We start from the raw sequence: 14,560 nt of genomic DNA on the forward strand, positions 1-14,560 counted from the left end.
ATTAAGAGTGTATGTTGGTGTGAATGTGATTTCAGCCCAATAATCCAACTTTTGATGGAAATTGATATCATCTTGAGAGCTATGATTCATATCATGCAATGGAGATCGTCCGATTTTCTATAAACTACAATCTAATCTGCTCTACCATACGTCAATTGTAGCTTGGAGTTGTTCTTTTATCAGATCGACGTGGGACACGGGAGCCTGTCACCGCCTTCCCGAATTGCTTCCGCGACAGACAAATTTCGGAGCAATGCGATCTTTCCAAACAGCCTCTCAATCCTCTCTCAAATCCCTTCTCCTTTTCATGCATTTAATGGTACAAGGGGAACATCTTTCCATATGTTATCGCATGGCCGCCCATGTCTGCGAAGGCATTTATGTGCCTCCTTGGACTCTTTCGTGGCTGGCCCCGATGAACCATTGCTGTTTCTCTACCCCCGATGGGCCGCGTCTGCGCTGCAACGCCGGCGACCCATGTCATCCTTGAAATATTCTAGCGCCTCAAGGAGATGCTGCAGCTTCTTAGCTTCTCCTTGTCGCTCTGTTGTCCCGCAATCCGCCTTGCCTCTATCTCCGTTCCGTCGACAAACGTGCCGATGGATTGCCTCGAACGCTACAACAACCACAGAAGCTGACAATGACTCAACATCGGAGTTGCCTTGCTTTGACGGAGAAAGGGGACAAACACATGAAGAAGAGAATAAAAAAGATGAATCCGCTGAAGCAATTTTGGAAAACCAGCCTGCTTGGAAGCGCAGAGAGTCCAAGCCCGCCACCGCCAAACCTACCCGAATTAATGGAATAGCTACGAAGAACGCGAGAGAAGGATCTGCGCAGCCATCAGCATTGCGATCTTTGACACCAGGGTCCCGTATTCGAGTTCCCAAGCCTTTTTTGCAGAGAACCTTATCGCCACGGAATCGGAGGCAACTACGATATGGCGAATTTCTTCTTGCAAAAGAAAAACAGGAGACATCGACCCACAAGCATCCTGGAAATTGGTTTGAAGTGAGGGATCTACTGTTGTACGTACAACGGCGAACTCGGGCGGTAAATAAAAGGGGACCTCGGTACAAAGAGCTGTACGTTCCGGAGGAGACAATTGCCCTGATGTCTGGAATTACCAGTACATCAATGAAAGAGAACATTTGGCATATTCATGTTCGCCACGGATGCCGTGTCCACGTTCTTGCACCAAAGGATGGCGACGGTCTTAACCGTAAGGTTCTCCTGTCGGGCTCAGAGCGTGCAGTTGAGGTCGCCGAGGACAACATCAAACAATCGCAAAGTCTGCAAACAAACGGAGATCCCCTCATCGAAATTCAGAGGCCTACAGTTTCTGTTCTGAGCTCTAGGGATGCCTTGAATCGCAAAAAACTCCCGATCCCGGTGATCCGTGGGGTCTGGACTTTCCCTAAGCCCAAGAAAGAGCACTTAACTTTGGATGAAGTCATCAAAGCTGGCCCGTCTTTTGGTACTGTCAAAGAGTTTGCTGAGCATATTGAAGACTTGGTCAATACCCACAGACTGAAATCGATTGAGAGAGCTCAGGATAAAGTTGACGTGGCTCCGGAGGAGCAGATCGCGAAACGCATTGTACAGCTATTTGGCGGAGATACAAACCAAAAGGTCATCTCGACTGCGGCATTGAACAGCGCTCTGGAGTTCCTATTCAAGCATGAATTCCTCAAACCTGCTCGAGATATCTTTAATCGAGGCGTGCAATTTGCAACAGCGGACACATACAATATCTTGCTGCGGTCGGCGGCGCGGCGTCAGGATAAACGAATGTTCCAACTTTTCCTGCAAAACATGTCTCAACAGCAAATTCAACCCAATGCCGACACATGGCTGGCGTTGCTGGAAGCCATGCTTACTTCCAAGACCAAGTCTTATATCATTAAGGATATGGCGAAGAAAGGCTATATGAAAGACATTAACACTGTTCGCGGAGCTCTTCAGCTCACAATCTCGGATTCATTCCTCGTACATTTGGATGGTGGCCGAAATGTGCATAGCTTTTTTGATTTAATGATGAAGACTAATGGTGCAGACTGGTTTAGTCCGTCGTTACTTGGCCAGCTGTTCAATGTGGTTTCTCGAACCAAAAACTTTAATGCCATGGACGAGCTTCTGGACATTTGCATTCAGAATCAGCTTGAGCTAAACGGATCTTGTCTTACGCAAGTATTGCACATGGTTGAAGATGATATTCACTCCGCCCTTGAATATACGCACAAGTTTCTCGAAAGCCGTCAATTCAAAATGGATAGCCGAGCGTTCGAAAAATTGTTTTTGATTGCATTCCAAGGCCACAACTACAATATTTGCCGGGTGCTGTGGCACTATGCCTGTATGGAACAAGCTGTGACTTTCAGGATGCGTTCGACAGTCTTAAACTCTTTCGTTCGCAATACGTCTGTCAAGAATGGCTCTGAGGATATCAGCAACATATGGCAACTCTCTGCTGGCAAGGTGATTGTCCGAAACAACTTGCGCAACGCCTGTCAGCCCAAAGACTTTCCCATTAATGAACTTTCTTCTGAATTCTGGGAGCATCCCTTCCTCTATCTGCTCTCTGGATTTAAACCGAAAGGGCCAGAACGAGCCCTTCAACTCCGTCTGGCGAAAGCGTTCGTCGATCATGATATCCAACTTGGGTCCAACGACTATCAGCCTAAGTATTCTCTGGCTATCATGTTGGAGGCAGCGGTTATCATGGATCGGGAATGGGAAAATAAACCAAGGCCCTTGACATGGATGCTGCAAAATGCCATTGAAATCCCAATTAGGACGCGTGACTGAGGTTGGTGCAGAAGCCACCTTTCTCCTATTCTCCCTTTGCTTTGGCTCGTGCTCCCTATTTCTTCTATCTCACATTCTGATGCTAGCGTGTTGCATGAAATATCCCACCCAATGGCGTTGTTTAGACCGTTTTGTCTCTGTCTATTACCATCTCCCTCTTGTATAATGCTTTGTATATGAAGACTTTTGTACAATATTATTCCAATATAGAACTTTTAGATATGAATATACCATGGACGATAGCTCTCAGCTAATCTTCATCTCTGAAACAAGACTTGTCTTCAAAGTATCGTCAGGCAACGTGGATTTATTTGACACAGGAAACGCACACACTTCGGTCCGCAATGTAGAATACCAAAGAGAGTTCCCAATTCGAAATAACGAGGCCGGTGGAAAGATCGGCCCTTTTACATCATAGAAATTTCAAAATTTTAGGACGACGAATATACTATTAGCATCCTAATTATATCGAACTTTTACCGAGGATGTACGGGCTCATCACCAATTTCCTCCATTTTATCTTCCAACAATTTCGTCATATGCCTGACTACGTCAGCATACTTAGCCTCGTGATAGCAATTAAATAGCTCCAAGGGATCATCCTGCAGATCGAACAACTCCCATTCTTTCTCCTCGCCACCAGGCCTTGTCCCCTCAATGCCGAAGTCTTCATTGTACCAGTAAATCAGCTTATATCGTTGGTCTCGCACCGCGTAGTGTGCATAAGCCTCATGGATTACGTCCCGATGCATCCAGTACCGGTGATACGCGACCTGCTGCCAGTCTGCTGGCGTCTTTTGCTGCAAGAGCTGCCGAAAACTCACACCCTGCATATAAGTAGGTTTGCGGAGAGCAGCAAAATCAAGCCACGTAGCGGCAAAGTCAACATTGCAAATAATATCGTTGCAAATGCTGCCGGGGGCAATCTCGCGTGGGTACCTGATCAGGAATGGCATGTTAAAGCTATTCTCGTAGACGAGACGCTTATCGAACCAGCCGTGTTCGCCGAGGAAGAAGCCCTGGTCAGAGGTATATATCACTATCGTGTTCTCGGCGAGTCCTTCGTCTTCGAGGAAGTCCAGCATCCGACCCACGTTGTCGTCGATACTTTGGATGGTGCGCAAATATCGTTGCATATAGCGCTGGAACTTGAACTCGGCGAGCTCCTTTCGTGTTTTGAACGTGAACACCGTCCCATCGTCTTTATCAATCAACTTCATCTGGGTCACATCCTCTGGATCCGGAATTTTGCGGTCGTGCCACCACCACGTATCCATCATCTTGCTTCCGACAACAGAGCGACCGCCATCAGGCTGGGCGAGTCCGAGGTCCATGTAAGTGAGATCTTCAGCTACGCGCATCTTGGCAACGGCAGCAGCCCTAGCGCGATTCTTGTAGTCGTCTGTAAATGTATCTGGTAGACGGACAGGGTCCTTGTAAAGATGCTTGTGTTTCGGATCGCATTCCCAGCTGCGATGCGGCGCCTTGTGATGGCACATGAGAAAGAATGGCTTCTTGGGATCCCGGGATTTGATCCAGCTCAGGCTTTTGTCTGTGATAATATCCGTGGCATATCCCTGTTCTCTGTGGATTCCACCAGGCCCGATGAATTGCGGATCGTGATATTCGCCCTGTCCTGGGACGACCTCCCAGGAGTCAAATCCCGTTGGTTCATGGTCTTTACCTTCGCCCAAATGCCATTTGCCCACCATTGCCGTTTGGTATCCACCAACGCGCAGGTGTTTTGCCACATTCGGGATGTGTTTGTTGATCTTCGAGTCCAGTGTCATGACTCCGTTTACATGGTTATGCGTGCCGGTCAGGATGGCGGCGCGGGATGGCGTACAAATGCTGTTTGTGACATAGCAGTGATTAAATTTCATTCCCTCTGTAGCCAGCCGATCCAAATTGGGCGTATGATTGATTCCGGCGCCATAACAGGAAATTGACTTGGAGGCATGGTCGTCAGCCATGATGAAGAGGATATTAGGGCGAGTATCAGACGCCATATTGCCTTGAGGGCGTATCTATCTCAAAACCTGATTTGTTTTAAGAATAGAGAGGTAGAACGAATTATTTCAGTGTGTCACAGAAGGAATCTGCCAGCGGAAGCTAGGCGATAAAGTATTCTTTAAATACTGCGTGGAGAGGCGTTTTCATTGCTCGGATCATACTCATTCGAGCAAGTAGGCTTTCATGGTAGCCCCCTGCCCCTCATCGAGGGGTATTCTGTGGAGCCCAAGAGCATATTTACATGATTCTACCCAATAATTGAGCGGGCAAAGCGCTTGAGAGTCATGCGTATACTGGGGAAGATGAGCATTACGGGTCCACAGTAACGGCAATCGGCGGCTGTCGGTCTGTAGCAGTTCCCATTGGCCTTGGAACCCCACGTCTCCACCATGAGGGACTGGCTCGGGATTGGGGTGAATTCTGATGCGTCGGCTATTTTTGTTCACTATATATTCTGTGAAAGAGGATCATCCGAGTCTTGGTCTAGGTATCGATTGACTATTGGTGCTATCTGGGGTAGGAAATGGCGTTCGGCGGCCCGCTGCTGTCCAGATATCCCGGTCGCTCTTTCCATCAAACGGTATATAATCAATGACCTTGACTATAAAATATATTGATGACCTGTACAAGAGTCATGAAAGGCAATGAAGATTTTGTCGTCTTATCTAGCGTAATCAATGCACAATTTATGTGATTAGAACATCATGCCTACCATACCCGACAGCACTGCAATAACTGAGAATGAATAAGGGATGATTTGAGCACCGACACCGTTAGTTGAGGAGCTCGTCGCCGCACTTGAAGTATTGCTCGAGCTCGAGCCGCTGGCGGATGTGGCATTTTTCCCGGACACGTAAGTAGTTCCCTTGCGGGAGTAGGACACACCAACACCGAGACCGACCTCTTCGTCGTAGGGGAATGGTGCAGTATAATTATAGGTTGGTGTCAGACCTCCGTAAGTATTCAAGACAGCAGGTAGAATACCGTGGCCGGCAGAGCATGAATTGTTGGTGCTCAGCGGCACAGGCCAGCGTGATTTGTAAATGGAATATTCACCAAGCGACAACGGTCCCGGCATGGATTCATTGAGCCATAGATTCGTCGTGTCGATATCCCAGTTCGTATATCCCGTCTTGTTGGCAACAATCTCGAACAGGTTAGCACCGCAATCCCAGCGACCTAGTGCTGGTAGCCCCCAGTTCGCCGAGACGGACGAGATTGTAGAGTAGTGGGTATAGACGGTGTCATCTGTGGTGCCGACAAGGTCATCTGGGATAGCACCTCCAAGAAGAATGCTGAATACGCGGTTCTTGATGGGGTAATGCTCGCTCTCGTCCCAAGTTAGGAGGAGCAGAGTATTGTTCCAGAAATAAGTATCCTCCATCAATCCAGACACGAATCCTCGCAGCCACTTTGACCCGAAAGTGACATTGGTATCATGGGCATCGTTTGTCATGTTGGGTGTGATAAATGCCCACTGCGGGAGCTGTTTGCTTTTCAGGTCGGCCTCAAAATCTGTAAAATTCTTGATCTGACGCAGCTTGGTGTCATTGTTCGTGATGCTATCATACAGAATTAAAGGGTTGTGCTTGCGAACGTAGTCGTTGGCGTAGGTTTTCTGGTTCGAGTAGTTATATCCCTGGAAACCTGGGAATGGCAAGGCCTGCTGATATTCCGACCAAGAGATCCCCTTCGTGTCAAGGAGATCTACCACTGTTGATATGTTGCTAGGGATCTGATGAAAATCGTCATTGTCCATTCCGTAGTTGTCACCACCACCAGCAGCGCAGTAGTTTGGTTCGGAAGTGTGACCGATGCCGAAGTAGTTGGTCAGCTTGATGCCTTTGCTGGCCAGCCATTCCTGGTTCGGATCGGCTGCTCCGTCAACAAAGTCCTATTTCAGTTGTCAGGATTTCCGGAAGTATCTTGATTAAGTGTCATAGAAGCAATAATGATATAAACATACCACATTTTCGAGCCATATTTGATAAAATCGATCAAATGCAAGACCTTTCACGTTCGAGGTAGGTGAATAAGGCAGTGTGGTTGCGGCAGCTGCATTGATGTCTTGAAGCGATGGCTCGGAAGTAGTAATAGTTCCAGCTGCAGCCAACGTGAGCAAAGCCAAAAATGCTGTCAGAGAAGACATCTCGATTGACGCTCTGAGTTTTCTTAGTTCTTAAGTTAAAGGATCGCAAAGGGAATAGAGCTCTCCTCTTTATAATAAATTTTTCCAGAGATCCTCGGGATTTGGTATCTTGTATATTACCGTAGCATGCGAAAGGCCATCGGAATAAGAATAGACCCCGAGCCTATAATCAGCCAGTCTGTGGGCTAATCTGATAGCACGTTCCTCGTGGCATTTAGCGCTATTCCAACCGCAATGACCGAACCCTGGGATTTCCGTCGATCAAGTGCCATTTACAGCATTTACATACACTCTCCATTCAAATTCCATTGAAATCCTTCCTTGTCAGTAATGGTATGTCTCACTAAATTTCTTACTATTACGGATAAAACGGCAATTGTCCGGTCACTGACCGAGCAAATGCTAACCAAAATCCAGGGTCGTTACTTGACCCCACCGTGGCTCAGAACCAAGCTTTCCCAAGCTTTCTCTAATGCCAATTACGGCATGGGCAGTGAGATCCGCTTTATCCTGCTGACCTCCAGCCAATGGTGTCGTATAGATTGATCATCGTGCGTCCGTGCCTGACTGCCCGGATGGATGAGGCCCCCATAAAGGATGGAAGAATGGGGCCGAATACGCAAGGACGTCCAAGATCACGGTATTAACATATCAGATAATTCTTGTATGTATTATGTAGCCTTTAATCAGTCAAATATTCCTTGCGAATTCTCTCAAATTTGTTCTCTGCTTTTCATGGCTGTCTAACAATAGACAGATGGCGATGAATTATAACTAGGAGACCAGGATGCTCTAGCTGTCAATATCTCTTCGCCGTGCTCTCCCGTATATGAATGTTGACAAACTTATCTATACTTATTTTCTCCTATACAAAAACGACAACGATCCGTTCTGCACAGCCATTTAGCCTTTTACCGGACTAGGGTGATAGAGGGTATAGGGTAATAGTACGAGAGATGTCACTTAGACACCAATTAAAAAAGTATTCTATAGATGTCTCGGTGAAAATGTAATCGGAGCCGAAGTGCATCCATAATTGGAGTTCGCATGGCTAGCACAATCCCACGAATCCACTAGTCTCTGGACCAGGCAGGGACATGGTGTTCGCGTCCGGAGTACGCCGTCCAGCATCCACCACAAACGTACCCCAGTGGTTAATCTATTAGCAGGGTTCACTCCGACGGTGGTAGCGAGATGGTAAAACGCCCTTCACCATGAGATTGGCTGAGGCAGGTTTAGTCCGAATAAGCAGCGATTCAGTCAGAACACCAGATGGGCCGCGTGGGGAATTTGGGCCTGCTCATTGGCTGTAAAGCAAGACCGACGGGCGGGAAGCCCCGCCCGGGGCAGCGAGCACGGGGTGGAACGCGCGACGGTGATTGGATCTCCGAAATGCTATAAGACTTGCCGCGTGCGTTTTTCCAGAAAACCACGCCAACTCAAATTAACCACAAACTTTGAAGCAGAACAAATCACGGGGCTTTTCGACGATGAAGTTGAAGGTCAGCGTTGCAGGGCTGCTTGGCAGGGACTGACAAGCCTCGCCCAGCCATGCCCAGAAACGCACCCGCAGTCTCGGCGTTGCTTGTTGTCGCCATGTCGCCATCGTGGAGATCACAAAAAGGGAACAGCGTGAAGACAATCGCTGATGACGTAGAAAAGTCGAATAATCACTCTGAGAACTGATGCGAGATCATGACGCGCCGGCAGCATATCCCAGCAGGCGAGTCTACCGAAGCTGAATCCCTTTCCAACGGAGTTCACGGGCTCGCGGTCTACGCCCAATGAGGTTGCCCCAGTGCCATATCTGACGGTGCATTGGCCTAGTTTGTACAGTTCTAGAAAGTCCGCTGGCTCCACTCACACGGACTCAGATTCACTTGCTAATGGCCATTTTTCGCCTGCGTCCGCCCCGTTACACCTCGTGCGTCCAGGCACAGGTGGGCCTAGTATGTTCTCTCGGACTGTTAGCAGGATAAACCATGGGCCTGGATCTTATTGGCCGAGCGCTGGTGCCGATTGCCCGATATTGGCTTCCATTGGCTGTAAGGAGTGACTCGATGCCATTGGAATCAGACTAGTCCACCTCGCGTGCCATTTCTGTCTTGCTCGGTCAGTGCACCCGAGATGCACTTCGCGGTCTAGTGCTAGAAAGTAATTTGCAAGGCTCCACTGCAATCGTGAATCGTGCGTACATCGCTGCATGCGATAGGGTGGGTGCCCAGTGACATGCTCCTGATGTCTGGTTTCCGGTGTGCATAGACTTGGTTCGACCATCGAATGTGGCTTTCTACGCCTAGGGTGTATAGGAGGAAGGACGGCGTGTCGTTTGAGATAAATATTGATCGCCCGCGCCCAGTCTTCATGAGCCTTGTCTTCTTTTCTTTCCGTCGAAGTCAAGAGCCAGCCTCCCCTTCCCCGTTCTGACTGTCTTGAACCAGTCTCGGGTATACTTCACGTAGCGCGATTGTGGAACAGGCTTTTCACTTGCCACTGTGACAATGGACGCTTCCAAAGAGGTCATCACCTCCTACGAGGAGATGGATGTGCACGAGAAGGCCGCCTTCGACGAGGTCATTCGTCCCGCCGATAGCTATACCGCCGATGGTACTTACTGGGCGGATCTTCCGATCAGCCAGCGAGTCAGCTTCTGTCTGGAGCAGGACCGAACTGAGGCACGCAAGGAGATGTCTTGGCTCTGGGAGATGTTCAAGAACGACCCGCTTTCTCCGATTAGCTACTACTTCAAGAACTGTGTTCTTCCAGGTGCTGGTCTGGGTCTTGAGGGGTATGTGATTTGCTTGGGTATCATCATTCCATGGGACTTCGACTGACTGGTCACTCTAGTTACGTGCTGTTTTCCATCTCAAACAACACCTCTCTCTTCGATGTTTCCTTCAAAGATTGCTGGAAGGGTGAAACTTGCGACAAGAACTGGATTGCTGCGGTCAACTACATGGAGGTCGCTGGTATCATGGTCGGTCAGATTCTTGTTGGTTTCTTGGGTGACTGGTAGGTTTTATGCATCCTGTTCTTTGCTTTTCGAGCTTATCCGATGTTGATTACCAACTTATCTAGGATTGGTCGTCGCTGGGGTTTGATCCAGGATGCCGGTATCATGTTCGTCGGTCTTCTTATGCTCACCTCCGCCTGGGGTCTCACCGAGAACGGCTGGGTGATCTGCTACGCTTGGTCTTTGTTCTTCTATTCCATTGGTGTCGGTGGTGAATACCCCATGACAGCGACCATTGGTATGGAGAACGGTGTTGGTTCGGGCAAGGTGACCACCTCTCAGGATCGTCTGCACCGTGGTCGCTCCGTTGTCAGCGCCTTCCTTATGCAGGGTTGGGGCCAGTTCGCCAACCAGGCCATCCTGATTCTCTTGTTGCTGATCTTCCATTCTGGTTCCGGCGAGCCTCCAATCTCCGCGACCACCACTCAGTGGACGTACCGCGTTTCGTTCGCTATTCCCGCAGTTGGCACTGCCTGGCTTATTTACTACCGTGCCTATCACATGAAGGCTGCTAGCAAGCAGCTTATCGCTCAAAAGAAGAAGGCCTCTGTTACTGGTTATGATATGCAGTCATTGCGTCTGACCTTCAAGCACTTTACCCCTCGTCTCATTGCCACTGCTGGTGGCTGGTTTGCCAACGACGTTTTCTTCTATGGCAACAAGCTATTCCAGAGCAAGTTCATCAAGGTTATCAGCCCTAACTCCACCTCCGTCACCACTAACTGGCTCTGGAACTTGGCCAACATCGGCGTCGAGCTTGCTGGATACTACTGTGCTGCCTGGTTTGTCGATACGAAGCTTTACGGCCGCAAGTGGATGCAGATCGTCGGTTTCATGATGTGCTTCATCCTCTTCGTGGTCCCTGCCTTCAAGTTCGATTACTACCAGGAGCCTGCCCATATCCACTCTTTCCAGGCGATGTACTATCTGAGCTCGTTCTTCAACCAGTTCGGCCCCAACTGTATCACTTTCCTCGTTGCCGCTGAGGTCTTCCCGACCCCGATCCGTGGCACTGCTCATGGTATCTCCGCTGCCGCCGGCAAGCTGGGTGCCTTGATCATTGCTATCGTTGGTTCATACACCGACACCCAGCAGCAGTTCTACATTGTTCCTTGGTTCGGTCTGGCCGGTACTCTTCTCACTTGGCTCTTCCTTCCCGATACCACCGGTCTTGATCTCCGCGAGCAGGAGCGCCGTTGGAGGTTCATTCGCGAGGGCCGCGAGCAAGACTACCACGGCCCTGCCGTTCACCAGAAGCATCTCTCTGTCTGGGAGCGTTGGACTGGAAAGGGCAAATACTACGATGCCAAGCTTGACTACCAGATGAAGGTCGAGGAGTTCCGCGCTGAGTGGGAGTCTGCTGTTGCCACTCGTGGCGAGGAGAAGGATGCTATGTTCGATGCTGACGATATTGATGAGAACATCCTCCACGGGTCCATGCACAACTACTTCGAGCGGACCAGCCCTGAGATCCGTGGCATGAAGAAGGATATCCAGGAGCCTGTTGCCCTGCCTTCTGCCGCTGGTATGGACCAGCAGGTTTTGGACCAGGAAAAGTAATCTGTGTCTAATTTGACATTTGATGCTCGAGTCCGATAAGCTGCAGAGGAGTATGTGCGCGAATGATTGTATGGTTGAGGTATCTTGTTTCATTGTGAAAGTACTATCTTAGACTGCCTTTTGTATGATAATATCCAGACTAGATCGTGCTGGAAATGGAGGGCCTCGGGATTACCGCTAGCCGACCCTCCAAATACTACAATAATTTTCTTGTGTCTATTCTCTGTCCAACACCATCTGCCTTTCTCTATAGACTCATATATCGATAGATCGTCATCAGCCTCGAGCTCAATTCTTCAAGTCTCGAGTTTTGTATTTAGTATTTTAATTGCAAGCCCTACTTGACATCTATGTCCAATGCTCTTGCAGCCCATCGTACCCCTCGTCCACAAAGTTAGCCTGCCTCACCAAACTATGAATCGCTAGGTGACTATGCCGATCCCGTCCATGGCCGAATGCTGGCGCTGCAGAGCATAGCTCTCTATACACACTATGTGGCTCCTCCTGCGCCAGTCGCACCAATCTACGCATGTCCAACACAATGCTCCGGGCAGCCGGAACTCTCGAAAAGAAACGCTCAAGCACCTCCAGCGCAACACCGGCACCTTCCACGGCATCAGCCGCCTTCAACCCCAACTGCAACCCTAGCTCCAGCGCCGAGGGCAAGAACAATGTCAGCCGCGTGGCATGATAAGCACACACCGCTATGTACGATGGCAACACCGGTGTAACATCGAGGTCTCGCAGGCCGCGCAGGATCTGGTTAATGTGTGTCACATGTTTGGCGCACGCGTCGAGCGCGTGGGCGCGAAGACTCGGCTCCACTGTCTCCATGATCACTTGCGGCGCGGCCTCTGGGTACCGCGGCACAAAGAGCCGGTATAGGTCGCAGTGTGCCTGGTGCCAGGTGACCGAGACCTGCAGGAAGCGCGCAAACCAACGCGAGCCGACTTTTTCGGAGACCATGCGGGAGCAGTCCACGTCGTAGGCGAAGGTGTGCTCTACGTCGCTGTGGAGGCGCCAGAGGTCATTCTGGATTTCCTGGACGAGTCCGCTGAGCTGGGAGAGGGGCTGCTCGGCAAGGGCGAGTTGGCGGGTCAATCGCATAATGTCTTTGGAAATCTTCGATAGCCGTATACAGGCACCCAGGAGGCTGCATCTCTGTGGGGAGTCGGGGTCCAGGTCAGAGGTGAGAGTGGGCTGATAGGTAGTAAGGCGGTTCTCCGGGGCTCCGTTCCAGAACGCGTCCTCGGAGATAGGTAGACGCTGGTAGATGATTGTATGCGGGATAGTCTCGTATTCTGGAAGACCGACGGAAAATGAGCCGTCGATGAAGGTCAGGGCCCAGAGCACCCGCCGGCGAGTTTCCTGGGCGATCAAGCTCAGCTCAGGGCGTTCGTAGTTTAATCGGAGTGCTGTCACCGCGCGTGCAGCGAGCCCAGCTAGCATGTAGGCGCGCGAAAATTGGCCAATCTGAATGTGGCAATGGACCACGAGCAAAAGAGACTGCAGTTGGGTGATGCTAGGTTTCTCTAAATGGTTCCAGATGTCTGTTTCGACTTTCGCGATCCAAGGGACAGTCTCATCTAAGTGGCGTTGGTTATTTGATAAGTACAGTGTTGTTATTGCTGCAATAGACAGTCGGAGATTTTGGTCAAGGGCGTTGTTCATGCATTGATGGCGGATAGAAGGCTCGTGATGGAAGGCGTAAGCTGGAATGGGATACAGGTTGGTGAAAAAGTCGTTAATTATTCGTAAAATATCATCTTCCATGAGAGTGAGGCCCGATCTGTCCGAGTCAGGAGTTGATTTCACAAAGGGGAAGCAACTAAGAGGCCACTTACAGCTGCATTTCATCTTGTCCATTCTGGTTCACTATCTCACCTTCTGGTTGTCTGTCATCTCGGGGTCGTTTCGGGGCTGAGTATTGGCATGGTAGCCCTCGTCGGTGACATTTTTGACATTCCGGGAACTCCCCCGAGCAGCGTGCCTTCTGTCGACGGCATGCTATACATGCTAAAATACCTCTTCGGCGTTCCGGGCGATCTGTGCCCGCCTCATCGGGGTGGGTTGCCGATGTCGAGCGACCGGCGTTGTTTTGCTGGAAGGAGCAAAGAAAACCCAGACGCTCACAGTTCACGCATCCAGTCGGCCGGCGATCACAGCGCACCTGATTTTCGGGAGTTAACACAACTTCGATATCGGTCGCAGTCCCTAAGGGGTACATTACCTTGCGACATCGGCATTGAAAGCATGGCGCACGCTGGACACGACCCATGGAGTTCTTGCGTCGGTGATATCTTACAACTTTGATAAATTGAGTCCTCCAGGGCAAATTGGTGCTAGGCCTTGAAAGTCACGTCATAATAGTCAATGCAAAGCAACGGGGCTCATCGGCGCAACTTCCGCATTCCTATTTTTGCGGGGTCTCGGACGCGAGCTTTGATATACCATAATCGGAACGTGTACCGCTTCGGGTTTAGATTGATCTACCGTGGTTTAGCGTCACCGGTCTGTGTCCGTCATGGACTTGTACTTTCTGCCAGAGTCATCAATGTAACTCATGATTGAGATGGTCGAGTAAGCGGCTGCACATTACCACAATGTAGAGCAATGTTGTCTTGGATGACAGGGTCTCCCATTTTTCGATTGCGTGTCTCTCGTACATCCAAAAGACACAGAAGCAGCTATCTGGCTATGAGCTGAGTCCACCGGGCTCCACGATCTGGTATTTGCACGTCACCTTGTCCCAATTGGTACCCTGTCAGGCGGTTTCTAAAATGAAATGGAACAGGAAGCTGGCGATCCTATACGTTTCCAAGACGGTCTTGAATTGGGGCGTGCATTTAGTACCCCCATACTTTCATGAAGTATACCGAATCGGATGAATCCCGCTTCTTTTTCTGATCTACCCTCCGGATAAAAACTGAGACAGGCTAGTCTCTTTCCAACCCTTCTGCACTGAAGAACACGCAGGCATTGAATGCCATGATTCTCCAAGACGCGCTTTCTACACC

At 49.8% G+C, this 14,560-nt stretch overlaps 5 protein-coding genes across 5 annotated transcripts; 2 read left to right on the forward strand and 3 right to left on the reverse strand.

Moving 5' to 3' along the window:
• Positions 1-1,137: 1,137 nt before the first annotated feature.
• N7462_006567 (uncharacterized protein) lies at positions 1,138-2,808 on the forward strand (the record flags this gene model as incomplete). Its single annotated transcript, XM_057078285.1, has 1 exon — positions 1,138-2,808. The coding sequence occupies one exon, from the start codon at positions 1,138-1,140 to the stop codon at positions 2,806-2,808; it is 1,671 nt and encodes a 556-aa protein (XP_056933865.1).
• A 476-nt stretch (positions 2,809-3,284) lies between these two features.
• Positions 3,285-4,817, reverse strand: N7462_006568 (sulfatase family protein; the record flags this gene model as incomplete). Its single annotated transcript, XM_057078286.1, has 1 exon — positions 3,285-4,817. The coding sequence occupies one exon, from the start codon at positions 4,815-4,817 to the stop codon at positions 3,285-3,287; it is 1,533 nt and encodes a 510-aa protein (XP_056933866.1).
• A 698-nt stretch (positions 4,818-5,515) lies between these two features.
• N7462_006569 (uncharacterized protein) lies at positions 5,516-6,970 on the reverse strand (the record flags this gene model as incomplete). The annotated part of the gene is made up of 2 exons (XM_057078287.1): positions 5,516-6,715; positions 6,788-6,970. The coding sequence occupies 2 exons, from the start codon at positions 6,968-6,970 to the stop codon at positions 5,516-5,518; spliced, it is 1,383 nt and encodes a 460-aa protein (XP_056933867.1).
• Positions 6,971-9,471: 2,501 nt separating this feature from the next.
• Positions 9,472-11,543, forward strand: N7462_006570 (uncharacterized protein; the record flags this gene model as incomplete). The annotated part of the gene is made up of 3 exons (XM_057078288.1): positions 9,472-9,758; positions 9,818-9,982; positions 10,049-11,543. 3 exons carry the CDS (start codon positions 9,472-9,474, stop codon positions 11,541-11,543), a joined length of 1,947 nt encoding a protein of 648 aa, XP_056933868.1.
• A 348-nt stretch (positions 11,544-11,891) lies between these two features.
• On the reverse strand, positions 11,892-13,821 carry N7462_006571 (uncharacterized protein; the record flags this gene model as incomplete). The annotated part of the gene is made up of 4 exons (XM_057078289.1): positions 11,892-13,382; positions 13,428-13,515; positions 13,569-13,599; positions 13,632-13,821. 4 exons carry the CDS (start codon positions 13,819-13,821, stop codon positions 11,892-11,894), a joined length of 1,800 nt encoding a protein of 599 aa, XP_056933869.1.
• Between the last annotated feature and the right edge of the window lie 739 nt (positions 13,822-14,560).

Source organism: Penicillium macrosclerotiorum (genome assembly GCF_028827735.1).
Source record: "Penicillium macrosclerotiorum strain IBT 26536 chromosome Unknown utg000006l_segment0_segment0, whole genome shotgun sequence".
NCBI classification, from domain to species: domain Eukaryota; kingdom Fungi; phylum Ascomycota; class Eurotiomycetes; order Eurotiales; family Aspergillaceae; genus Penicillium; species Penicillium macrosclerotiorum.